The sequence below is a fragment of the Leuresthes tenuis genome, unplaced genomic scaffold, assembly GCF_036924035.1.
Source record: "Leuresthes tenuis unplaced genomic scaffold, fLeuTen1.0.hap1 SCAF_21, whole genome shotgun sequence".
NCBI lineage: Eukaryota > Metazoa > Chordata > Actinopteri > Atheriniformes > Atherinopsidae > Leuresthes > Leuresthes tenuis.
Window position 1 is genome coordinate 6,414,603 of NW_027325375.1, and position 27,641 is coordinate 6,442,243.

General features: G+C 41.5%; 3 protein-coding genes across 4 annotated transcripts in view; 1 reads left to right on the forward strand and 2 right to left on the reverse strand.

The window, feature by feature from the left end:
- Positions 1–3,211: 3,211 nt before the first annotated feature.
- kcnj15 (potassium inwardly rectifying channel subfamily J member 15) lies at positions 3,212–7,053 on the reverse strand. Its single transcript, XM_072374625.1, has 2 exons — positions 6,803–7,053; positions 3,212–4,449 (listed from the first exon to the last, which is right to left on the reverse strand). The coding sequence occupies exon 2, from the start codon at positions 4,379–4,381 to the stop codon at positions 3,386–3,388; it is 996 nt and encodes a 331-aa protein (XP_072230726.1). The 5' UTR covers positions 4,382–4,449; positions 6,803–7,053; the 3' UTR covers positions 3,212–3,385.
- A 2,557-nt stretch (positions 7,054–9,610) lies between these two features.
- Positions 9,611–15,572, reverse strand: smg8 (SMG8 nonsense mediated mRNA decay factor). Its single transcript, XM_072375113.1, has 5 exons — positions 14,941–15,572; positions 13,645–14,548; positions 13,221–13,366; positions 11,746–12,624; positions 9,611–11,332 (listed from the first exon to the last, which is right to left on the reverse strand). The coding sequence occupies exons 1-5, from the start codon at positions 15,562–15,564 to the stop codon at positions 11,120–11,122; spliced, it is 2,766 nt and encodes a 921-aa protein (XP_072231214.1). The 5' UTR covers positions 15,565–15,572; the 3' UTR covers positions 9,611–11,119.
- Positions 15,573–20,578: 5,006 nt separating this feature from the next.
- The window catches only part of ppm1e (protein phosphatase, Mg2+/Mn2+ dependent, 1E), a 52,649-nt gene continuing 45,586 nt past the window's right edge, over positions 20,579–27,641 (forward strand). The window contains exons 1-2 of one of the 2 annotated variants that reach the window (XM_072374760.1): positions 20,579–20,751; positions 20,865–21,058. In XM_072374760.1, coding sequence (XP_072230861.1) covers positions 20,874–21,058 — 185 coding nt within the window. In that variant the 5' untranslated portion in view covers positions 20,579–20,751; positions 20,865–20,873. The remainder of the gene's footprint in view (positions 20,752–20,864; positions 21,059–27,641) is intronic. The other variant, XM_072374761.1, reaches the window with a different exon arrangement.

Sequence of the window (27,641 nt, forward strand, 5' to 3'; positions counted from 1 at the left end):
TTTGTCTCACAGCAAGAAGGTTCCTCGTTCAAATGCTGGCTGGTTCCTTTCTGTGTGGAGTTTGCATGTTCTCCCTGTACATGTATGGGTATTCTGGCTGCTTCCAGTTGTCAAAAAACATGCATGTTATGTTAATTGGTGATTGTAAATTAGTGATTACAAATTGACCCTAGGGATGAGCTTGAACGTGCATGGTTGTTTGTCTCTGTGTTGGCCCTTTGATGGACAACCTTGCCTTTTGCCCTATAGCCGCTGGGATTGAGCCCCCACACCCCACTCCCTCGACCCTGAACTTGATGAAGTGTGTATAGTAAATGGGTGGATGAAACTGAATATTTCTGATCATGTCTTTCAAACTCAGTAATGACATTGTGAGGCTGAAGCACACGACACAAAACCTTTTTGATTAATAATGCAATGAAGAAATGTCACTACGTTTCCCATTTCTTGCGCATCAGCAGTTCTTTGCACACTGGTAACATTAAAGTTTTAAAGTGTCATTTGTGACATTACTTTTGGGTTTGAGTGTCAGGAGGTGTTGCATTAAGGTTTTCATAAGTTAATATTTTAAGAGTTCACAGAGTTACCTTTTAATTCAATTCAATTGTCACATTATCACAGGCAGATGCACGCAGAAAAGACTTTTATATTCAGAATTCATATTACACGTAAAACTTGTCATACTTATTTGCATATATCATTTTGAACAAAACTGTAAGCTGAAAATTCACAATTTAGTTGATACACCAAGCAATATCACACCAATATCACTATGTATCCCTGAAAGTTCATCCCTGATAGCTGAAAGGTCCTGTTTAGCAAAGGGTTACATCTTTGTCTCTGACTGTTAGAGAAGGTCTGCTTTGGACTGTTTCGACCCCATACAAATACCCCCAGCCGGTGTGAGCTCACAGCCAGCTCCACAATGTTGCCACAACAAAAGATGGCAGCTAATGACAACTGAGACAGTGGAGCTGCTGGATAAACCTGTTTTGTTCTTCAAAAGGCTCCAACATTCATCATACTCTTCTTACATTCACTTGCTGCTTTACAATGGCGTAACTCCATGTCAGTATCACAGTTGAAATTCACACTGAAATCAGACAAAATAAAAATCCTAGTTAAAATTCCTGAAATATGTACTCAACAAATCAAAACTACAAAAACGCAGAATGGGTTCATGGAGATGCAGTTACCTGTTGAAGTGTGACCACAGATGTATTGAGGTGTAAGTAGCATTTCGACTGAGCTTATACTACTTTATATTCTTACCTGTGAAATTTGGCAAGTATATTTGTACCTTAAAATCCAGATTACTCTTATGGCTGGTGACGGAAGTCCTTGTTTTGCTCTGCAGTGTCAGCAATACAACATTTTTCTATCCGAGTTCCAAACCCTCCAGCTCACAGCAGAACATGGATGACCACTGCTAGCTAAGGGGCAGTTTGTCAACAGTATGAGAGCCAGCAGAGCAACATTGTCAACATAACAGCAGCAGCCATACGAACCAGCAGGTAGGACAACATGGGATGTGACTAAATGAGTAACCAACTTCTCGGTCTCTCAAAACAAAATTCCTCCATAAAGCAGCTTCAAGCTGAATAAAGAAACTTTTATTTGCAAAAAGAACACATACATTTTTATGAGCCTCTACATTACATACTCATCTGTATCACCATGCCCAATATTTCATTATATTATCATCTAAATGTATTATAGGAGTGTTCCAATATGTCATTGTTGATGATAATTACGATCTTGAAAAAGTGTAGCAATAATATTTTACCATATAATACACAAAGGATCAAATAAATCAAACGATCACTGATTGCAAATTGTTCTGTACTGTTTTATACAAATATAAAGGAAAGGAGGCAAAAAAAAATGACAAAGATGAAAAAGTCTAAATCAATTTTTTTCACCTTTACAATTGATAATGCAATTACATCATTCTTTTGGAAGCTTTTGGCCACAATAATTGTTGTGAATCAATTATTGTGGCAATCAAATGCAATGACAGCTCTAATGTCTATCAAAGAGCATGGACAAGCACCCACTTACCTCTTAGTCCCTCTGTCCCACGCACCCGCCTGAAAACCTGTGGGGACAGAGCTTTTGCCTCCACTCCCCCCCGACTCTGGAACGCTCTCCCTACCAACATTAGATCGGCTGATAGTGTAGACTGTTTTAAGTCTCAGTTGAAGACGCACTTGTTTAAAACTGCTTATGGTTAAGCCAGCAAATGTCATGTTTTCCTTTTATAGATATTTTACTTGTTTTACCTTGCTATTATTTTATGCTCTTTTTTATGGGGTTGTACTTTGTGGGGTTGTTTATCTGTTCTTATTTATTATAAAGCACTTTGTGATTTTATCTGTGACAAGCGCTATATAAATAAATTACTTACTTACTTACATAACAAGTAACACCTCCATTCTGACACTACGTTCTCTTTAAAGGAATAATGAAAGTGTTAGCCACTTAGATTCAGTAAGCGTGAAGCATTGTGAAGATGTGTAATAGTCACAAACGTATAGGGTTCTCAATATGGGTTCACCACTCCAAATATTGAGATCATCTTAGTTTAATTAATCCCACCAAGGATATTCAACCATGATGCACCACTGCAATTTGCATCAGAGACTGATACTTTTGAGTTGGAGCGGCCATGAAATTTACATTCAGTTATGTTCCTTGTTTGCATCTTTAAAGAAGCGTTCTCATATTCAAGTGAGGGGAAAAAGTAATTGCAAAAGTATGAATTAAAGATGAATTAAGCACATAACAGCATTTAGACCATTAGGAATCAATAATAGGGACCAAAAAATATAGAGAGTTACCTTAGGCCTCCACTGGCACTGAGGAACATTCTAGTACAGATACCTAACTTGAGATTTAATGTCCTCATTTAATCAAAGTTGAATTTTTTTTTTAATCTGATGTGTGTTACGCTGCCTATCATCTATACACAAATATCTGGCCCAAAAGTGAAAAAAAGATAAAGATTCATCCTGCTCTTGTGGGTGTATACTAATCTGACATCCAATTAAACTTTTTCTTGATATTGTGCACCTCCCCCGTGACTATAAATTCAAACAGAGACACTGAATGATCAGGCCTGTTGAGCGAAGAATTAGAAAGAACAACGAAAATATTCAGATTGTATTTTTTAATGCCAGTTTTTCAAACAATTTTTTTTCTAGCTAAAAAAAGTTTAAATCACTTTTTGCATGATTGAATATAAAAACAGTCTTGAATCAGAGGTCATTGCTGTGATGAGACATTGATTGGCATAACATGTCGACAAACTAATACAACGATTGAGCCTTACATCAAACACCAGTAATAATTTATGTCTCTGCTACTCATATTGCCGTCCTCCATATCAGTTTTTTTTCATGTTGTTGCTACAGAGGGCTGGATCGTTGCTAACTTGTACTTTGTCAAAAAAGTTGAAATCTGCTACATAGCAACCTCCCGTGGTGCTGAACAGCACCGGCATGAACTCATAACCCCACAGGATCTCCTGGGGTACGTAGGAGGTGCGGCTCTGACACGTGGCCGCCGTCGACTCCATGGTGGCATTGAGGGTTATGAGCAGCTCAAATTCTCGCGTTTCCAGGTTTTCTGCAGTCAATCCTGCCAGGGGGCTGTGCTCATCTAAAACATGGTAGAAGGTGAGCGGGAGGATGAGGAAAGGACACTCTCCACTCGAGTCCATGCAGAAATCAACAGAACTCTGGTGAATTTGTGTCTTCTCGCCTTCTTCTGTAACGTATGATTGAAGTAGTTTTCCTGTCAGCTGGCACTGGATCAGAAGGCTCTTTCTCATGTTTGCCACCCTCACCATCAGACACAGTTTGCCCTGGTGCCGGCAGATCACAGCCTCCTGGCTGAACTTGATGGTTTCTGCTCGCTTCTTGGGCCGAGCTAGTTTGGCCAGAAAGGCACCCGTGACAAAGATCTCAGCCAAGCCGGTGATGACGAGCTGAGCTACCAGAGTGAAGATGGCCAGCGGACACTCTTCAGAGATATAGCGAAAGCCATAACCAATGGTGGTCTGTGACTCCAAAGAGAACAGGAAGGCTCCAGTGAGCGTCTCTACATTCTTCAAGCAGGGTACATGGGTGGAATTAAGCCCTGCCTCAAAGTCTCCATTGCCCATGCCAATAAAGTAAAAGAAGACTCCAAAGATGAACCAGGTCATGACAAAAGTGGAGGCAAACAGAGTGAGTTTGTAACGCCACTTCATGTCCACCACTGTAGTCCAAATGTCGTGCAGGTACAGCTTGACCATGCCTTCCACATTGTCAATCCGCACATTATTATGACCGTCCTTGGACACAATCCTTCGCTGGACCTCTTTCTTCTTGCTTGCCATGTTACTCTAGTTAAATTAAAACTACTAATGACTTCTGAGGTTTTAGTTTGGCATTGCAGATAGAGTAGCTGGCAAAAGACACAAAAAAAGATAAGATTAATATCGCACCTAGATCCACTGCACCAGTCAAATGGTTTTTCTATAACTAGTATAGAATGATATTGGAAACTATGACTATGACATAACTATGACGTAACTCACAAGAAATTATGTGCCAAGTAAAAAGATTATTTTAGAAGTTTGCCTTGATGACTGCTTTCTGCTGTTGTCAACATTTTAACCAGCTTCATGAGGTTGTTACCTGGGATAGTTTCCAACTAACAGGTGCAGCTGGTTAAGGATATACTTTTCAAACTGCACCTGAGATTATTTGTGGTGTGTTGACACAGTGTTGGTATGCAATCAATGACCATATATATTAATTATAGTTTAACTATTACAAGTTCAGTCATAAAAAATACAAATTGTGATGATCAGAAGAACTGCTGCAAGAACAAAACACCAAGAGTTCCTTCAGCAGCAAAAAGGTTCGTCAAATTTTTAGATGATTTGGACTGCAGGGTAGGAAATCCAGCTAATGAGTGAGAACGCAAAGAAGTGAACACTTAGAAAGAGGTGAAGACAAAGAAGATACCAAAGTTTTTAAAATCTGAAATATATTTTGTGTTGTTTACACTTTTTCTATGTTTGTCTGACTTGGTTCTGCGTAGATATTACTAGTAATTTGATAAGAAACTTTGTTTGTTGAATTCTGCTGCAATAAATTAACACTGATTCTGAATCTGAGTTTTACTTGGGAGCAGTCACACCCAAAAGAATGTTCCTCAGGTTGAAGGTTACCAGCATTACCAAGTACTTCAATATTTTGTTTGTACAGTCAATGATAATATTTAATTGCTAATATTTTCAATGTCAAATTGTTTGATAATGAACAGTAAAATGCTTATCAGTCGCATAAATCTACAGATTTCTAACAGTTACCTAGGTCTTTTCTCGGCCTTGAGTGCATTTGAAAAGCTCTTAAAGACTGCTTCAGCAATGCTAGCTTACTAGCTAATTTGCAGCATATATATATATATGTATATATATAATATAGCATATATTAGCTGTTTGGACTTAATGAGGAAAAGTTTAAATTTGTTTGAGTGATGTGAGACTACACCTTTAAACACACAAATGAACAACTTTTCTTTTTGCATGTTTGTGTTTAGCAAAAGTTAAGCTTAGTGCTTTTTAGGACAGAAATGCCATCAGATGACTTATCTATTTAAATAAGTCACGGCTTTACATTCAATTCACCTTACTTGAAACAAAAAACGCAATGCGCAACGTAGGATTTTGTCAGTATTGGATAGCTAATAGTAATTATTTCTTCTGATAAAGATATTATAAAATTGTCCATTATTTTGTCTACAATATGTAATGGTCCACTGGGAGAAGCAGACATAAATTATACAGGTGCTTTCAAAATGTACACATTAACTGGGCAAAATAACAACCTACAATTACAAATAAAAACAATCTTTGGAGCACAAAAAGAATAATTTTAAAACCAGACGGTAAGCTTCTACTTTAAAGGGTGATTTTCCTGAATTGCCACGACCAGGAGAATTTGACTGTTTTCACTAGGTATCAAGATTTAGACCGAAAGTCTTCACTTGCTGATTCCAAAGATGAGCTATCATCATTCAAACACTATCTTGTTTATAAATATACAATACATGTCCTAACATCAAAGGTAATGGGGACTTAATGGGGGGTAATGGGGGCATATACAAAAAAATGAAAAAAATGAAAATTATATTTTGGTTTTGTCTTTGAGCCCTGGCTGTCTCATGACATTTATATTTTCTACAAACAAGGAATAAACTGGACACAGTAAGCTAACTGGCATATAGTAAAATTCTAGTAGATGTGCTGGAGGAAATATTTCAGTCATAAATCAAGTAATTTCACAATCAGAAAGACCTTCAGTATGTGTTGTATTAACAGTCATGTATGTAGATTGTGAAGGATGGGTTCATCAATAGCAGTGGAGGGTTGAAAGCTAGCCAGCTACTTTATGATACATAGGGTGGTTTTATGTACAGACATAGTCATATAATTAATGTGACTATATGTGATATAATAGAATGTGAAGTACTGTGGGTGACCTTCAAATTCAAACAAAGTTAAAATTTTCCTGTACAATAACAGCTCCTAATTTTTAGTGAATGTAACCTACCCAGACCATGAAAACATGCAAACAAAATTCTAATGTTAAATACTCCTCTAATAGCCTACAATATGAAGTATCTTACTACCATTACAGAGTACTGTTTTTCAAAGTTGAAAGTTAACCTTGAAGTAAACCATTGCAAGAGCCTGTGAACATGATAGACATTAATCATTAATTTCTTGATAAAACAACATTTTACTCACCTCCACTTGTGACACCTTGTTAGATAGTCTAAGATGTTTGTCTTCACTTGTTTCAGGGTTACAAACTGTAGCTGCCTGAGAACATCCAGTTCAGTGTCTTCTTTCTCCTATTGTCCAGACTTGTGAGCCCTGAACTTTGGTACAATGGTGTTTAGGGCAGAACAGAGATGAGAGACAAAGCCGGGCTGTAAACTCTGATCTAGATGTGGGTTGGCTTTTATTCCCCACGCCTCCTCCACCTCTCCTCAGGTTGGAACGACAACTGTGAATACTGTGTTTTCCTCCTTTTATGGTTGTTGTTGCTTTACACACTCACCCAGATTTACTTCTTCCAGTGTTTGTCTGAAGGTCATTATGAACTCCACTGGAGCACTCTTGGTGTTACTACATTTAAGAGGTTGTTTGACTAAGTGAAGGTCATAGAGAAGAGACTGACAGTATGTGTAAAGTGGGTCTTGTGAACCTTCTGGAGATTTTCCATTTTTCTGCATTAATGTGACTTGATACACAAGTCCTAATAGTGAATAACGATGACACAGTCAAACGAATGAGAAAAATATCATTCCTGCTCATTCATTGCAATACAATCATCATCTAATGCAATCAAATTCATTCAATTCCAAATTGGTCTAATTCATACAAAGCCAATTAAAAGACAAGTTGCCAAGCTTAGAAAAGCAACAGATGGCACCAAAATTTCTCTTTGATCCAATCCCAAATCCTGAGCATGCACAAAAAGAAGAAAGAAGAAAAGAGAAAACTCCCCTTTAACAAGAGGAAATCTTTGGCAGAACCAGATTTAGGGAGGGCAGCCATCTGCCTCGACTAGCTGGGGGTTGAGATGACAGGAAAGAGTGGACAACAAGCGCCTTGACACCAGGTCATGGATACCATCTGAGTCAGAGAGCTAAGTGCTCTGTTTGGAAAATATTTCATTTCTTGGGCTTGTGTAAAATCTTAGGATGTTTAAGATCATATTGATGCAGAAACTTCAAAAAGCTTAAAAAACTTTCAAGCTCCACCAGTCAAGGCTCAAACTTATCTATCAGAAATGCTTTTGCTTTTATTGGCTTAAACAGCCTGCGGCCTGTTAATGGGACACTTTTTACTGGACGGTCCTGCATCGTTTTCATCGGATCAGTCTTCATATGGACCACCTTCATGTCAAAGAAGTGGTTTCATTTAAGAGAGTTGCTTCTTGTTGGAATTTATACCAGATTGATTCCAAGTAAAACTATATTTTTTTTCAATACAACCAGTGATCACTGGCAAGAACTGTGAGCATGGCTGAGTGACAGTGAGTTCTTAATTCATGGTGTAAACAAAGCCTTATGAGGGCCTCTGCAAATGGAACACACGCTGTGCTTATGGTGTAACTCCTGAACTAGGAGTCTGTCAACAATCAAGACTGAAAGATGTTGATGTAAAATTTGAATTGATAAAGAGAAGCCAGAAGTGAGTCAGCTGAGGTGAAGTACTGGAAGGAGTTTATTGGTGTCAGTAAAGTGTAAAAATTGTTTACTGTCTTTTGATAGGTAAGTAGTAAAACTGTCTACAAAGGCCTATAAAATGTGTAACTAAAGTACAATAGTCATATTTTGATATGAGACACGTATCAATAACACTTTATACATTGTTACTACTAAAGATAGGGCTTTGCTGGCAATTGTAACACCTAAAAAATTAGTCAAATAAAACATATATTTGATGTAAAAGTGCATAGAAATCTTATGTACCCTTTTTAGATAACATAGAACATTATTATTACAGTGAATAAAGTCTGCTTAAAATATTTTTAAGTTATCAGGCAACATATGTGTTCATTATGGTGGACATGAGCTTTATCTATAGCACATTTTTTGATGTACCTTTAAGAATTGAATGACCTTGAATCTCCTTAGCTTTGTTAACCTAATTCTTGCCTAAATTCCTGAAGCCTACGTGCGTTTTGTATGTGTGTGTATGTGTATGTGTATTACTACACTATGAGTTCACCAGTTGTTCACCACATTCCCTGTATTTGGTCTTTACAGAATTCTGATGGATCATCAGCAGTAGATCAGAAAGAGTCGATACATAAAGGAGTTTTTTTTCTCCTTCCAATATAATAATCTGACATCCATCGACAGGTGTCTATATAACTATCTTTTAAATAAGCAGTGTTCAGTTCAATTTAATTTGAAACACTGCTGGCTCCTTTACTGTCCTTCTCCTCCAATCTAATGTCAAAGGCACCTTGAGAAATGAGTACAGCTAAAAGTGATAAACTTTTACTTTTATCTTCGACACTTTCTGCATTACAAATTGTCTTTCATAATTTGACATGAACTGTCAGACTGAGGGGAGTAAACAGGACACTTTAACAGACCAACAGGATGCAGATGGAATCAACAGCGCCCCCTGGTGTGTGGACACCGTTCTTTTACATGGCTTTTACAGGCTGCTCAACTACCACAACTGTTTATATAAAACAAAATGTAATCTTACAATGACGGGCAACTAAAGAACTACACAAAGGTGAAATAAGAAGCTTATAATAATAATAAACCTGAATTTGTGGACTACAAGCGTTGGGAGCAGTCTGTGTAAAATACAAAGGGTACAGGAATGGATGATTCAGAGGAAAATGACTGAAAACAGTAAAGATTAGTGGTTCTATCTGGTGGATAAAGAGCACACTGTAAACCTGAAAAATTAACCCTGTCCCTCCTGGGCTGCTGTTAGTCTTTGTGATGTGTATCATGATGACCTTATTTGTATGAGGTTAAATGGAAATTCAAAAATTAATGCTCAGTCATAAGCACCTGATTGGATTTTCACACTTTATTCACTTTTTTATCTTTACAGTGAGATAACATTAATAAAAATAATAATCTGGCACAGAATGACAAGGATGCGATTATTTACAGACAAAACAAGGACCCAGTGCATTATGTTAATGTATCTGGACTGTAGCCGGTATATACACACTATATATACACAACACTTCACTGCTGCAGGCGTTTTTTTAACTCAGTAAAACTGGAAAACAGCACGTGCAAAATGAGTGTTCTGAGACTGAAGAACTGACTCAAATTCAATTAGTTCACAACTTAAACAAGATCATCATTATTACAGGAGGCTCATAATTGTTGGCATCCATCGTATCCCTGCTCTCAAAACTGGTCCTCCACTGTCATGTCACCAACCCAGCATCAAACAACCTCTCACTGACTAAAGAGCCTTCTACAACAAAAGGTTTCAATGATTTGAATTTCCCCAAGAACATCCAGAACTTTATCCGGGGGGAGAAGTCAGCTGATGTTCCAGAAGTGGAAGTTCTTCACATGACTGTGAACAAGCAACAAAGCCTGGAGTTCATCATCGGTCCATCATTCTAAATGTTTCTGCTGCTCCAGGCGGATTTCAGTCGGCCACAAACCAAATGTTATTACAGTTTTCCAAATGTTGGCCGCGATCCAAAAAGCACTTTCACACCTACACTGTGGGTTCAATTATGCAGGTACTTATTAGTGGGAATAAACAGTAAGACAAAAAAATAGGTCATTCATCCCCAGGATCCTTAAAGGCTTCCTGCTTTTCAGGCAAAGCTCCAGTGGAGGAATCGCTCCCCGTCAAAACTGTGCTTAAACTCACCAACACGGACATGCTCAGCAGGCATGGGAGAAAACTGTCTGTGTTACTGGTCCAAAACATCTTTGTGAAAAGACAACCATTGATGTACATCAGTGACTGCTTACAGGAGCATTCCATGCTATTAGTGCTCGAAAAAAAACAAACATGAAAGAGGCCCACCAAATCCTTAAACCATAAAGACAATCAATTTCATGAGTAAAATTAATGGTGCCTTTTTCATCCGTCTCGTCTGGCTCTGTAAAGTCTTCCTTAGTTTTGTAGCAGAACAACTGTGGCTGCAGCTTAAACATGCTCAAACCTTCCTCCACTGCTCACAGTGAGTGTGAGAGGTACCTGCACAGGTCCCAGTACAAGTGAAAGCCATCTGTGCTCAGCCCTGCCCAACAGACACTGATCGCAGACCGTGGACATGGTAGGTCTCTGCAGCCTGAGGATGTAGGGCTCAGGAAAAAAGCCAAAAATAAAGCGTTTCAAGCAGACTATTTAATAGCTGAATGATGCTTTACTGTCCTTAGAGCTACAAAGTAAAGTTTGTTGGTGAGTCAATTTCTTTCAACTGTGCACTAAAAGTCATCAGATCATCGAAAAAGTGGGTCACGACAGACGCTGCGTTGAGCAGGTTAACTAAAAAACTAAAAGACTGGATCCAGCAAGATGGCGTCTTTCATGAAAGACTGACGTTCACTGTGGTGGCGGGTTTGCCGTGGTAGCCTTCAGGATGCCTCGCAACACCTTGTAGTTGCTGAGGGGCTGGTTCTCTTTGGGGGGGAAACAGGGGCCGTGCTCTGTGGCGTAAGAATAAGGGAACCGTAGCACCCAAAGGCCATCGGGCGGCAACGAGACCTCCGTCTGCTCTGGATGAAAGACTGGGCAGGGAGGGAGACCGGGCTGTACCTGGAAACATCAAAACAACAAAATATTTAGAGGTAAAGTACGATTCTTATACAATCACACAAGAGGGCTCAACACACCCAGAAACCCAGGGATCTGAAAGCCACACTGGTCATTAGACAAGAAAAAAGTCAATTTAGAGACAATGTGAGATGATGTTTATATCAGGCAATTTATCATTCTGTGAACAATAATCTCACAAGGATTCCCCTCTCAGACTTTAGTTTATAAGCACATATCTTCCACATCTAACAATAGTAGGAACTCGCCAGTGCATTTGGTCTGCATCAGGAAAACGGGATAAAAAGCAGGGTTTTCATTTAATTCCCCAGAGGGCTGAAAAGTAAAAATGGAAATCCAGAGAAAAATGTTCCATATTTTCCACAGAGACAATGTGGAGCCACTCAGCTGTTTACCTGTGGGTTCAGAGTGACCTCCAGCGGCGCATCAGGCACAACAATGAAAAGACGAGCCAGCTGGGCAAAGTGCGGCTTCAGGCCTCGGCCCTGGGAGGGAGACGGGATGTACAGAGGCATGTCGGTGTTTAGCACCCTGGTGGCAGGATCTTTGGCCCCCCCTGGCCCCAGCACCTTCACTACTTTATCAGGCCCGCAGCTAATGAAGCGTCGTCCCCGGCTGTCTTCATACTCAAACCCCACAAAGACCCGAGCCATATCATCCCTCCTCCGACTCCTGCCAAGCCCCCCGGTGCTCCCTCGCTTTCCAACAAGGCTCTTGTTGGGGGCCGGCCATGAGGACGTGCCTCCATCCAAAGGCTCCGTCAGTCCTGCATCCTCCTCTGACCGAGAGCGAATAACCAAGTCCCACGGTAAGAGGAAAGAGGAGCCAGGGAGGAAGCCTGGTTGTTCCAGACCAGTGTGACAGTTGTATGACTTTGCAGGACCCAGTTTGACCAGCGACCAGCTGGAGAACTTGGGGAGGAGGCCTTTGTGGCAGCCAGAATGCATCATACCAGGGAGATACTCTACAGTGGAGGGCTGGCGATCGATGAGGCTTGGCCTCTTTTGCTGGACTTGGGTTTCGGGTGCGTCTCCGTCAGCATAGGGCCCCAGGCTGTCTGTGGACTGGCCCAGGCTGAGAGCAAGGCTGAGGCTGGTGTCTCCGGGTGTGTGGCTCTGTGCAGTGCTCGGTTCCTTCAGCCTCTCCGCCTCGCCGGGGCCCTCACATGGGACCCGCTGAGCCTGGTTGCAGGCTGGGGCTGGGTCAGGAGTGCTGGGCTGGAACATTGGAAACCCGATCCTCTCCAGCTTCCCACAGCATTTCTCCTCCAGCATCTAATGATGAAAAACACTGTTACAGGTGCTACACGTGTAATACAGACGCAGAAAAAGTTTGCAATGTGATATGTACTGTGTCACATATTTTATTTAGGAAGTCTTAAATCAGTTTGTTTAATAAGGACAGCATGAAAGGCATCGCTCGTAGTGATAAACCAACAGAACTATTGGCTGTGGCCTCAGAGGGAAGCAGTTTACAGAGAAAAATCTCAAACTTTATCTCTAAATCTAATCTCTAAAAACACTACATTACCAGTTCAGCACCAACCAGCAGGCAGTTAGCGACTAGGTAGTTTAAACAGTGGAGCCTTTAGCAGCTGCAGAGCCATATTTTTCCCCTCATGAAATGGTAAAGACACAAATCAAACTTGTATGTCTCCAAACATAAAAGTTTACCACCTTTCCAAACATGCTTCATCAATGTAAAAACACAGCAGAAGGCATCTTTACCAGCAGGTGACCAGCTGTGCGAAACACTGAGGCGATCTAAGCCCGCAGGATGAGTCTGATGGGTGCCATCACAGTTTAATATTTGAAAGCCGGCAGAGAGGATCTGCTCCGCCTCAGCGGGAGACCACAGTGTGACTGCTGACCTGGTAGAAGTCATAGTTGGCAGCCTGGATGTCAAACGGATCCTCACGAGGAGCCTGTTTCCTGCCGCAGTTACAGGAGCTGGTGGAGCGCCCCCTGCTGTTGTGGTTCAGGATGGGTGGGTTGTGGTCCATGTCCGGCTTCTCCCCTGCAGAAATAAGTGTTAGATTTTCTGCACCTTAGTTCCTGGTTTTACACGAGCGCAATTATTGATCGGTCGAGTCTCATCACAGTCGAATGATATCACTCGATTGTTTGGAACACACAGCACCTGTCTGAATATCTTCAGGCTGCTGCCCGACAAAACAAGACATCTACAGCTTGAAATTTTTCAGTCAAAATAAAGAATAATAATAAATATAACAGACCGCTTCTCCAGGTGCATGTTTTCTGAGGAGATAACGTATAAGGGACTGTGACGCTCACCTGGCTGAGGCAGGAGGTGGAACTTGTGAACACAGTGTTGGTCCGTCAGGCTTCGCTCCTCACACAGCTGGTGTCCGTTGCTCCAGAACTTGTAGCAGTCCTCATGGAGCTGCAGTGCGTAGCGCTGGAAAGCCACGCCACGGGCGTGCTGGCTGTACACCCGCAGGGCCTGTGCCAGCTGGTTTTTGTGCACTGTGGTGGTGTAGTTATGGGGGAGGTTGGACTGATAGGCGCTGTGGGCCAGCGGCAAAGCTTTCTGACACCTGTTCTCTGAGAATTTTGTGTCAGCATCAAGAAAACCATCCAAAACCTTCACCTGGCTCTGCACTTTTGTGGCCAGCTCAGCTACATCTTCATCCGTGTTGCTGATTAGGACTTGATGAAGTCTGGAAGCGACCTGGACCCATTTGGTGTAGGTTGGCAGCTCAAAGTGTGAAGGCTGCGGGTTGCGGCCGACGCTGTCATCAAAGCCTTTCTTGGTCAGCACTAGCTCCACGTGCTGCCAGAGGAATTCCTTCAGGCTGCAGTCCACCAGCTGACCACCCATCGACATGCTAATCGAGTCTCCGCTGCAGCTGCTCTGCCGAGCCGAACGCCGCATCTGCTGGTATCGCCTCGGTCCTGACAGCGTAACAGTGGAGTCCTGGTCGGACAAGATGCAGTTGGACCGAAGCTGGCCAAGCAGCGTACCTACCGGGTCGTCATCTGCTGTTGGTATGACGTACACAAAAGCCTGGTTGGCGGGCACCGTGAACAGGCAGTTGCTGCTTTGATTGGTCAGAACTCTGCTTTTCCGGAAGATCCGATATATCTGGTCCTCCAGGGCGTGCTGCAGCCGCCTCCTGGGAGAGTGCTTTTTGGGTTTGTCGGGGTTTCCCCCCGACTCAGAGCCATTTCCTGAGATCTTTGGAAAGCAAAAGAAAAAGGGATGTGATTTAAATTCGTAGAAAGTTCGATGAACTTGATTACTATCGGTCAGCTTTGTATGTAGTCAAATATGCAATTTGTGCACTTTTGGTGACTGTTATTTTTCACTACATTCTTTGTTCCCTCTCAAAGACTTTATTAGTCACTGTTCATTTGTTTTTGTGCCTGTTCATTGGTTTTATTTTCACGTTTTTTCCCCTCTATTTTTTTTTCACAGTGTCCATTATTCTTTAACTGTTTTATAAGCTATATTTGTCATTAGTTTGTCAATCACCTTTAAAGCACTTTTAAATTAACATATATTTACAAAGAATGCGTCATTGTTCACTTTGTCTACAGGTGTAAAGAGGTTGTGACTTGGTAAGAGACCTTCAGGGTGCCGTTGATCTGGAAGACAAACAGCAGGCGTGGAGGGCAGGGCCTGCAGTTCAGCTTCCACTCTTTGGACACCGGACAGTCTTTGATGGCAGCCCGGATCAAAGGCAGGACCTTCTGTCTCAGGGCGTCCAGAGCTCTAAAGAGCCGGTCGTAGGTCACGTCGAAGGTCTGGTTGGGATGTACCAGCAGGAGGACGTGGCACACGGAGAACATGTAGAGCAGGTGCAGGCAGTGCTGTCGGTCCAGACCTTTCCAGAAGTCGTGGGCGTCGGAGTGGCTGGTGCCGGCGCTCAGAGAGTGGCAGGCCCGCAGCAGCTGCCTGCTGTCGCACACGGAGGAGAGCAGCAGGTACAGAACCCGGTTCTCCTGGTTGTAGAAAGCTTGGATGAGGCTGTCCGCGGTACCGCCGTCCTCCGGTTCGCCGAACAGCGAGAACATGTGTTTGTCGGCCAGAGTGTTAACAATAGACTCCTTCAGCGGCCCGGGCTGCATGTTGCTTTTCCCGAAAATCCCGACAACACACAGGCCGTCGTCCCGGTAAGCGGCGTCCTCCTGGAGCTCCGCCTGTAGCAGATCCCCCACACTCACAGGGAGAGCCATGTTTGCTTCCTTCATGTTGAAAAGCGGGGGAAGGAAAACAGTGGCGCACCCATTTGTCGGTGTACTTCCGGATCCTGTAACTGCCTTACACCAAAATGTCCAAGTACAGACAAAGTTCCTTAACACAACGTTCCACTGTGGTGTAACTCCCCCCACCCCATTTCATCATGTTTGGAAGAAATATACGATGTACAGTTAGTTACACCACGATGTAAAATTACAAGATTATTTCATATGTAAATAAAAGTACCATTTAAAAAAAGTTTCCTAACTAAACTATAAAAGTTCTGAATCTGTAGCCACCATAATATTATCCAACACATTTCATTTAGCTTTATTGTATTTTTAGGGTTGTGAAATCCCATTTTGCTGGGAATGTATGATATCTTAGTTCATCATATGTTTTGCTTATAAAATTTGAATTTGTAAATGAACTGCCTCTGTCAGAAAAATGTTGTGGAGTGAGACAAGTTTCCCTCACAGAAATCAGAAGTAGAAGTAAACGATGCTTGCATAAAGCCACTACTGTAAATTTCTCTTTTACAATAACATGTTTGGCCCATCTTACTCCAACACAGTGTGGTTGACAAACTGCTGTTTATCACATAATCCTAGACTGCAGTTACTACGACATAAAGTTATCAGCATATATAAAGATCAAATATTTTAGCTCTTCATATTCCTATCAAGGCATTTTATTGGACCTAAACTTAAATCATTAGAATCACAAAGAAGTGGTTCAGGAAAGCTTTTTGTGTCTAACTTTAAAAACTACCATCAGTCCTTTCAACTATGTGACCACAAGAAAATGACAAATGTCAAAAGGTGATGTTTAACTCCTTGGTATAACAGAGAAACACTGACAGATGAATTTTATAGTAATGGGAGCAAAAGAATTAGAGATTAGTTTAAAGTGGCGTTAAAATGCACCGTGTGGCATAGCATGAATATCATGAGCTTCAAGGGGGCATTAATTATAACAGTGATTCCCACAGTGGGGTGAGTGGGCTTGTGTGATGTGTACAGTTGTTTCTCAGGAATTGTGCCTCTTTGAACTGTCTTACTTACCTTTTATATTTACAGACAAAACCAGCTGTTAAACTACATACTCGACCATGAAAGTTTAAACTTCTCATTCATCCTTTTATAAACCCTCCTTTCACCCAGAACATTTATAAATATATGTATTACTGTATAAATACTCAACAGTCTTGTCTGAAACAAAGGGACCTGTCTATGATCAGAGCTTAGATGGGAGATTTCCAACTAAAGCAGGATGACAAATGGTTTTTTTTTTGGAAGTGCTTCAAGTCTTAGGGGGACTTTTAGTTTCTGGAAGTTAAAAATGATGGTACCTTCCAGATACTTGCAGCTCTCTATATTTTTCAAATCTACCAGATTTGTTTTTCCAAAGGCTGCTATTTCAAACAGCTTTGGAGGATTAGACAGGTGATCAACAGTCCAGCATGTTGGAGTCTTCATGGTCTGTGAATATAAAGTCATCATCCAAGACTTAGTGTAGGAGATTGTGGTTGCTCACTTATTTTGGCAGTCAGCATCCAGACAATACTGGATATACTTCCTTTTCCTCTGACCCTGGACTTAATAAATACGATGTTATTTAAAAGGACCAGAGCAACCACTGGGGTGGTCTAGCATTCTCCTCCCTGGTGTTCTGCAACCTTTCATCACAGGCCTTTAGGACATTGAGGACTGCTGCCTTGTGTATCCCCGGAGGAATTGCACCCTCTCCTGATGTTTAGCCTGAGTTTCTTTCAGAATTGATCTTGATGTCAACTTTGCTTACTCAGTGCTTTCTAAGCACTCCATTCCAGCTGCTGTGGATTCTTTCTGGTCTTGCTTTGAGGTCACTAAGAATAACAAACTTGTCATTTATCTTGATGACTCAGTGGCGTCCCGATTGTTTTTGTCCACAGAGCTTGTGACTGTGGGTGCACGGGCACACTCATTGGGGAGCTGTCTGGACTTGTGGAGGAGGAAGCAGAGCTTCATGGAACACTGGTATGCTTTCAAACAGGTTCGTCTTGATGGAAAACTACACAGCGTTAATTATCACATCGGTTTGGGTCTTTCCCTTCCAGAAGAAAATATATCTGCTTCCGTCTTCCTTTAAGGAGGGATTTTCAGCTTAACATGTTTCACTGGGTGCAGTGTTGTCAGAGCTGAATTTTACAATTCATGCAAACATGTTGGTCCAACTGATAGAAGACCAGATATAATTCTCAAAAACCGATTTACAAACTTAGATAATTAAGTTGGGAGTCAAATGGTTCTGCATGTATTTTTTCAAATCATTACAAACTGGCCATGAAGCTACACTACTGTGAAGATACACAGATGAATAAGAGGCAGATAAAAACAGAGAATTACCTCAAGGGAAAGCGTGTGTCTTATTTGTTTAAATCAAATTAAGGCGTACAGCTAGTATGAAGTGTACAGACCTGTAAAGCTGTCAAATTCATGGGTCAATGTGGTAACAATTTGCTCTCAGCTCAGTTGTTATAGTTGGTGAGGTAATACGTCAACTGGAAAAAGCCCAACACTAATAAGATGAAAGGGGGTATATTGCCATGTATCATAATTAATTCAGACATATCATGATCAATAAATCGATTCCCATTCTTTGCTTGTATACTGAGACAAGGACAGTAGTACAGTTAATATACATACTCTGAACTCAACAGTGGATGGAAATGTAGACTACGTTTCTCTCTCCTAGGGTAAGAAAAAGGAGCGCCTTTGATTTATTTGACCAGTAAGGGATGAACATGCCAACTGTTTCTTGTTTGATGTGCAGACACTCAGAGGTTAAGCATGTGGTGGACAGTCCTGTTGCCCCCAAATTCTGCTGGACTTTCTGTTCCTCTCGGTTCAGGAAGACAGCAAGCAATGGTGCCAGGGTGCCAACATGCAGGTTTGTGGCTATGATGCTCACAAGCCACCTCCACCTGTTGCTTGGTTGGAGTACAACTGAATAAATTACATAACATACCTATGTGGGATGACTTTATTGCAAACAAATTGCAGAGTTCCTCTCTCTCAGCATGAGGATTTATTTATGCAGTGGCATGTAGTAGAGAGTTGTGTGCTAGGTGGGGACTGGTGGCAGAAGAGCTGTGCTGGAAAATACAAAATACCTCTCTCCCAAAGGTCCTTCCTCTCTGTTATGGTGTAAATTGGCACTTTAACGCTTTCTGTGACAAAACGCGAATACAATCATTTCAAATAGGCCACTGAAGTTCAAACTGCAAGCCTCAAAGGACATCGACAAAACTGATTATGCATACATTCAGAAAGACTGCTTTTCAGAATTGTGTCTCTTTGATCTTTCTGGCCTTTTGAAAATTATTTATAGATCTAGTCAGCTGTTAAATCATATGATGCACCATAATGGGGTTAAGCTCCACATTTACCATTTAATGGACTGGATAATTCTCTCACCGCCAGGGGATTACTATCAGTAATACACTCCATTCTATTGTGTGAGGAACAGAGGCACTGGTAAATGCTCAGAACGTGGATGAGATGATTTAATCTGAAGAAGGATGAGTTGTAGTGTTTCTAGAGAATGTGTAGAAAAACACAGTCAACTTTTGTATTTAGAATTGTGACAAGCAGAATTAATTTGGTGACAGTCTACACCAAATATCAGTGTGGGCCTTGGCTACCACTGGGGAGAAAGCAAGAGCTTAGTTTGGTTTGACATTTTAATCATATTTTTTCTGACACATAGTTATACAAGGCTGCTCCTGTTGGGGTCATACACCACATCGTTGTTCCTCCTCAGTTGTTGGCATGCACCCCATGTCATGGTCGACCTTCGACTTCAAACATTTCAAACATAATTTAATCAAGAAAACAAGTACAAAACAATTAGATGAGAGAGAGGTGGGGAGGGTGGTAGGAATTAGGTAAAATGTTTTTAATCTTCCTCTTCCCTCCACAACATACTTTCTAGAACAAAGAGACAGTTAGCGACACACATCAGCCATAACATTATGACCACACACCCAATATTGATTAGTTTCTCCTCATGCCACGGGAAAAAAGTCAGAGTGTGGACAAAGAACATCTGCGGGTGTAGAACATCCTTTGGGTTCTGTGAGATGTGGGGTGGGGTCTTTGTGGATTGGCCTTGCTTTCCACAGATTACATCACATCCTATCAGATTGGGATCTGTGGAATTTGGAAGTTGGCTGAACAACTCAAACTCTTTGTCGTGTTCTTTAAACTGTTTTTGCAGGGCTGGGTTCTGCTTCAGGGGAGTGCTGTTGTTATATAAGGGTTATTTTCCTAAATATCTAATACAGTAATTATGTTATATGTCCAGTTTCTAAGATAAGATTCGTCATTTAATTTATATTTTTGTCAAAACTTTATTTTTAAAGCCAAGCTATGTGATTTAATCTATTTAAATACTATTTCCTACTTATACCCTGACATTATTAGTGTGATATGCTTCAGATTATTTTAATAGTTCCTGTGAAAAATAAGGTGAGGGGTTTGTCCCTCGAAGGAAAATCCCAGTTTACTCTGATTAGTCAGCTCCATTGCACTTATCAGGCACTGCCCACTGTTCTGTATGGACTCTTCTGCAGTTCAATTTTATAGATGGAGAATTTCATGCAAAATTAGAATACGCCCCCAAATGCAGGGTGACTCATTAGCATTTACTGAGTTACACATACTGGTGTATATGTGACCTATACCACAAGAGATACCATGAAATACCTAACATTAAATGAGAGGACAGTTTGTTATGAAGTAGTCGCATTTCAGTTGATTTCATGGGGACTCTAAATGCAAGAATTTTAAGTTTGATTAAATATTTTTTCACACATAAGTTTAAATTTCCTCCACCTCTCATACCGTGAACATATGGGCCGCCTTCGTGGTGGCAAGTCTACAAAAAGCTCTCAGACGTCAGAAGGCAGCGCAGCGTGCGCGTTCATGGCCTACATCGTCGTCTCTCTGACGTCACCATCCTCAGCTCAACTGAAATCCCTGATAACGCGGCGCGCGCTCCCGCTCGGCTCTGAATGGGGGATCAGTCAAGCCGGTGACAGCTCGTCCAGTAGTATAATCGTAGACGCCACGGTCCGCTCCTCCCGTCTGGCCTGCCGTTTTCAGATACACCGGTAGTCCACGGCCCTGCTCCTCCGGTAGTACACATTTATTCAGGTAGTATGGTAGCGCACTGACAGTCCCACTAGTTCGGTTAGTGTACTGACTCTTCTCTTCTTAGCCCGGCAAGTTAGTGTTACTAACGGGCGGAGCTGTCTCTCTCTGTCCAGGAATGAGAAATGATGGCCGGCTCTGCAGCAGAGGAGAAAACCTTTCGACGGTTCCTGGAGCTCTTTGTTCGGGAGATGAGGATGCCTCTGCAGGACAGCGACCCGGTGCCGATGCGCCCCTTGTCGGACCTGCTGTCTGAGGACGAAGTGGAAGGGGAATGCCTCGACCTGTGTCTCCAGCACCTCTACAAATAGTTAAGTGTCCACTTTCTGTCTTGGCATGCTATTTCTCTTTCCGTGTCAGTAAATCAAAAGTATGAGTGTTTGTGTATTGAGGGTTTGAAGGTCGCTTTATTGTTGGGAGACGTGTGAGGTGCGCGGGCGACCCCGGCTGTGGCCCCATAAGGCGCGCAGGGATGCCCACTGGCTTCCTCGGAGAATGCCTGTTACCTGCTTAGGGGGATGCTGGGTGTGTCCAATACCAAGTTCAGACAAGTGTATTTACAGAGGCGTAATGAGGAATCAAACTGTGCCTAATGCAGAAGTTAAAAGTCGCCTCCCCCCTCCCTGCGATGTGTTACAAACTGCTGTCAGATCTACGGACCTGTGTGTTTGTCGAGTCGTGCCACAAATTGACGGCAGCGGTGCCAGAGCCGGAGATCTACAAAAGGTGAACCCCTGCTTTTGCGTAACAGCAAGGCGTCATTATGGTGTAGGAGGGGGAGGAAGCCATTGCCATCACTGCTGAGCGCATCTTTATGTGGGCTAAAAATAACCTCCTCGGTTATGTTAATCGAGTCGATCGCTACACAATAAAATCCAACACAGAGATGGAGAGAATGATCATATGGAGTCCACTGTGAGCAATAAATACATACTAATGTAACATTTTTCAGTCTCGTGCTCTCACCTGAATCTCGTATTCAGTCAAGGCGGTCGCGGAGGAGAGGGGGAAACTCCAGATGCATTTCACAGAGGAGGAAGCTCCGCGTTTAAAGACACGCTTTTAATTGATCAGCGCCTCAGTGAGTTCTTCTGTTTGAGATGTGCAGAAACTTGGCAGAAACGGTAAACCTGAGAGAAAGCGCTGCCCTGAGCGCTGCTGCCTGGCCTGGTTTTGAATCCAAAATAGGTGCAGAAACTGTGCTGGGAAGAGCGAGCTGGAAGGATTCATCTAGGGCACAAAGTGGCAGGGGGACTGCAAATGAGCTTACCAACCAGTTTGCATGCATGCTCTGCTCTCAGGCCACTCCAATGGTGGTGGACAGCACGTGTTGGTGGCTGGACTGATCAGCCAATAATGCTGTCAGAATTACAGTTCACACTGGAGAGTGTCTGTATGTTGAACCTGCTGGAGTTGCCACATTGACATCAATATTATTATCTGCAGATTCAATTTATCTCCTCCATAGTCTCCAGATTGATTGACTTGTGAATATAAGGTCACTAAGCATTAAACCATCAATATCCGGCACAGCTTGCGAGATGTTGGTGGGGGATGTCTCCTTTCAAGAAAGGACAGAGCAGTACAGTACATATATGTAGGTTTTTGTAATGAGACTGATCTTTATATGCCTCAGTAACAACTGCAGGTCACATGACTTCCAGACAGCAGTCTTGTGTCTAAGACTCATGGGAGCTGCAGTTTGAAATATCAAAAGAGGACACACTCACATGTTGTTTGCAGGTACATTTAGTCTAAAGGAGCAGTTCATTGTGTTGCCTGTCTTTTACAGCATTCAAGTCTGATCTTGCTGTACATAGATGGAGAGAAGACATGGTCAGCATAGCTTGCATGTCGAGTCTTGTCCATTTAATGCATACAAAAACAAAACGTGGGAATGTTAGTTGGCAGTATTAGAAGGAGTTACAAGTCCACCCTCTTTTAGTCCTGGGTTTTGACATATCGAGGCACAATAAAAAAAATCATCTGGTCCTTACCAGGTCTTAAAATGAGGTAAATAGAACCTCGGATGGACAACAACACACAATATATTACTAGGGTTGTAAAATTCCGTGAATTTTCAAAATTGGAAACTTTCCATCGGAATTGATGGGAATAAACTGGAAATTTCCAAAATGGAAGGTTGGGAACTTAAATGTAGTTGGTAAAAATATATTGTAGCATAATCTTGGCTAAAAAAATCAGATTTGATGCAAATACAGTAGAGTATCTATGTTATTTCTCAATCCCAGACACATAGCACACTACTTACTACAGGCCTATTGAGGCCACACACCCTACATACATTGTACATTCGTACATCACATGCACAGATGATTTCTAGAATTCTGAACCACTAAAGATACTTTTGAGCCCACTGCACAGATACAGACTATTGAAGTCACACATTTGAGCCCAAAGTCTACATAAAGTCAAGTAAGTTTTGATGATATTATGAGGTAGATATATTTGATCTATGATGTTAAAGTTTAGCAAGCAAGCATTAAATCAAAATTTTTGTATTTATACAGTAGCTCACTAACTGGTAAAGCAGTATTAAGCTAGCTAGCACCATTTCATAAGGAGGCTATATTATCATGATGCGAGCTACCTCAAATTTGATGCTGTTTCTTCTGCCTCCTTCCAGACAGTTTTTTGTAACCATACAACATTTTTATACATCAGTTGTATTATTTTGAAGACTACATTTCTTCAGCTAACTCTCTTTATATCGGTGCATTGCATTGCATTTGTGTTTGATCTACTAGTTTTTGCCATCTTATTCAAAGCAAATGAGTGGAGGCATTTTACACCAGCTAATGTTGATGAAAAGTCTTTTTTTATGTGTAAAGGATCCAATTTGGAATATTTCTAAAATCCCCCATCCAAAGTTCCAATGGAAGGTTTCTGCAAAACTTACTGGGAATTTTCTTCCCTTTTGCAACCCTGCATATTACACAGTGCCATTATTTGAATAACAAAAATGGAGACAGGGTATAGAAGCAGTGTGTGAGAAAATAAGTACAACCCATGATTGAGTAGCTTGTAGCGCCATCTATAGCAGAAATAAGTTTAAGTCAATTATTCTGTATGATGTTACCAGTCTATCACACCATTGTGAAGGAACTTCTCTCCACTCCTATTTACAACGTTGCCTCAGTTCATGCACTTTTTGGAGCATTTGTTTTGGTCCCACCACATCATTTTAATCAGAGGTCTGGACTTTGACTGGACCATTGCGACACCTTGATTCTTTTCTATTTCAGTCATTCTGTTGTAGATTCACTGCTGTGTTTGGGATCATTGTCCTGTTGAAGACCCAGTTTCAGCCAAGTTTTAGCTGTCAGACAGATGGAAACACATCTGACTCTAGAATACTTTGGTATACACCGTGCTTGACAGTTGGTATGAGGTGTTTGCACTGATATGCTGTGTTTAGTTTTTTCCAAACATGCTGCTGTGCATTATGACCAAATGTTGTTCATTTGAGGTTGAACTGACCTAGTTTTCAGATCTGGTTAAGACCTGATGGGTTTTCTTTTGATATGTCCTGATACATGAACCCTCATAAACAGAGGATGTACTGTCATTTTTACATTACTGTTAAATGATGCTGATATGTTATAGAATCACTAAAAGCAAAATAATAATGGCGGATTGATCATATCATGAAATGGGGCATCTAACATAACTGTTAGCTTTGGATTATTTTAATTAATTCTACTTGTAATACTTGTGCCTTTTCTACTGAAACTTGTCCAGGACTAACACAGTTTGTTTTCAGTTGAATCTAAACACAGGCTGGCAGAGGTATGAAGTTATATATTTATGGCGAGGTACACATCAGGCTGTGGCTTGAGACCAGCGTGTTTGCTAGTTTAAGTGTTGCTGCTGATCAGGTCTGAGTTGTTAGTCATTTAAATGGACTCCATCCATTCTGGACGTGTGAAACATCCATTAGCCAAACTTACCAAAATAACTGCAGTTTACTGACTCAGCCTGCTTTGTGAAATTTCCCCCGTCTTTCTTATCTGCCAGAGCCAGTTATCTATACATTTGGCTTGTTAGAGTCGATGAATCACTCACTGGCCACTCTCAATGATGCCGTTTATCTTAGGAAACCCCAAGAAGAGTAATGAAGGTCAAGAGAGGTGCTCATTTTCTGTGCTTCCAAAGCAGAACATGCAGCTCGAATATTCTTAAATTACACTATTTGAAAGGTGTGAGGTTCATCAAGATTATTGTAGCCAATGGACTAAAGATAAATGTTCAAAAATTATAACTCTCCTCTCTCAGAGGAGGAAGTAGTTTATGACTGAGCTGCTAAGTCTGCAGAGGATTGGATGTGTGAAGAGCTCAGGGTTGACGGATGGTGCAACAAAACATGTAACTTAGGAGACTTTGCAGAAAGTTGGGTATTTCTGGTCCCAAACTGCCAGTCAGCGGGTGTTTTTTAACAGAAACCCAATTGTGTTCCCAAATTCATTCAGGGGCCATTAATTAAAGGTCCCCTGATCTGCACCAAAACCTATTAAGTTCCTTATTTTCCCATTAGGTCTCATAAAACTCAGCTCAGTAGTTGTTCTGTAATCTTGTCGACAAACAACACTTAAGCAAATATTCCTCTGCCTCTGCTTTGCCTCGTCATAACAATGTATCAAATGTTGGTTAAAGGCCGCACCCACAGTAGCAACGATCCTGCTGCGATGTCTGCTGCTCGCTCCCAGTTTATTCCCATTGATTCCCTGCAAGTAATTTAGCGGGCTCAAATAGTTTTTTGATGCAGCAGGCAAATGCAACAAAAAACAAACTGAGAGAGCGTCTTATTTCTATCTGCTCTATGTGGCCAAAAAGTTCAGGTTTTAAAAGTAGTTGATTTCCCTCAAATGATGATGCTTCTTAATGATGCTCATTTTTATGCCTGAATTTAAGTTTTTAAGTCAATCACATTAGGTCTGGTCTTGCAGTTTTTAGTGCTGCATTCCTTGAGTGTTTTGATGTTTAAAAAGAGCTGCTGCAACATTAGTTTGGAGTTGGTCCTGCAGACTCCTTCCCATGTAAAGGGGTTAGAGAGAACGCAGATCATATATCAAGTCTCATTCAGCGTTGATATACGATCTAATGTATCACTTAAGCTCCCATTAACATCAGTTGCAGCCACTTAAAGCTGTGTTCTGTGCACATTTGGACTGGTAGAAAAAAAATTCAGACCTGACTCGATATCTTCTGTGTGTTTGTTTGACACTCCCTTACATCATATACAGCAGTTGTCACGGTAACAACCCAGACATTCTTGTAATAACGACCTGTCTGAATGCAACAGGGAGCAGCAGAAGCCTTTGCATGTTTGAGTCAAGCAGAAAGGTGTAGGTGGAGTTTGATAATAGTGCTTCAGACAACAATAAAGCCAACCAGTATAACAGTGTCTTTGGACTCTCGCTGTGTACAGTAAATTAATAGAATTACTAATCAGATTCTGGTTATTGTTATAGCTTTAATAACAAGAGAGCGACACAGCTGATGAGAACAAAATAGTCGAACAGCAGGTCAGAAAAACCAAAGCAGTTAGCTGACAGAGGCTTTGTCCATGTGTATTTCGGTCATTTTTAAATGTTCTTTTTAACTTACTACACTCGACTTTGAGAGTTTTGCTTCCGTTTCCACATGCTGCTGCAATTTTAGGCCAGTGAAAACAAATCTTTTGAAGACCTTGCAGGGTGCAGATATTCAGGAATGCAGTTTTCAGGTAAAAACGAGGACTTTTGATATCAGACTGTGTTTTATCTCTACAAAACACAAAGACCAAATAAAGTATTATTTTATAAGCATCTACAGCTCATTACAATAGATGGGGGCTGGAACATAGACTGACCAGTAAATTGACAGCTTCGAGCTCAGCTTTCTCTTTATTACGACAGACTGGTATAAGGTCCGCAACTCTGCCGAAACTACCCCAATCCACCTATCAATCACCCACTCCGCTCTACCTCCACTTGTTAATAAGACCCCGAAAATACTTAAACTCCTCCGATTCGGGCTGGGACTCTCCCTGGACCTTAAGTTGGCAATCCACCCTTTTCAGACCATGGTCTCAGACTTGGAGGTGCTAATTGTCATCTCGGCTGTTTCACACTCAGCTGAAAACTGTCCCAGTGCCTGCTGGATGTCTCCACTCAATGAAGCCAACTGGACCACATTATCTGCAAAAGGCAAAGATGAGGTCCTGAGGCTACCAATCAGGATACTCCACGGCCTCTGGTTTTGTCCAAAAATTCCATCCATCAAGGTAAATTCTTTCCTTATGAGAGGGTGCCACTCCTACTTAAGATGAAGTAAAACTCCCCAACCTGATTCTAATGCAGTATTTAATAGGTGGAACTACAATGGATGAAGGCAGTAAGACTGAACTAACCTGTCTGGACAACTTCTGTGGCCTTTCTGTGGTTCCAACATGATTCATGCAGAAAAAACTAATTCCCGTTGGGTCAGTGAATGAGTACACAAGATTATGAATCTCACTGTCTTTTGATATTTGTTGCCACAGACACATTTTTGTTTGTACCAACAAAAAAAAAAGTATTTAAGTTAAATACGTTTCTGGAAATAATACGAAACAGAACATTGAGTTCTGGGTATTAGTTGAAGCCGGATTTATTTGACTAAAAACCTGCAGCCAGGTAGGCTTCTTTTGCTGCAGTTGTTGGAGCAGTGTGATGGTATGAGTGTGTTTATGTTTGTGTGGTGGCCAGCATCCTGTCTACTGTAGCTTTGCTGTGAGTGTAATGATAGTCGGAGGCAGCAGCTATGGTGATTCATCCCACTGTGTCATTAGTTTGTCTCTGGGTTGAACATCTAATAATAGACTTCTGCAAGAAGAGAGATCCCCTCTGTGC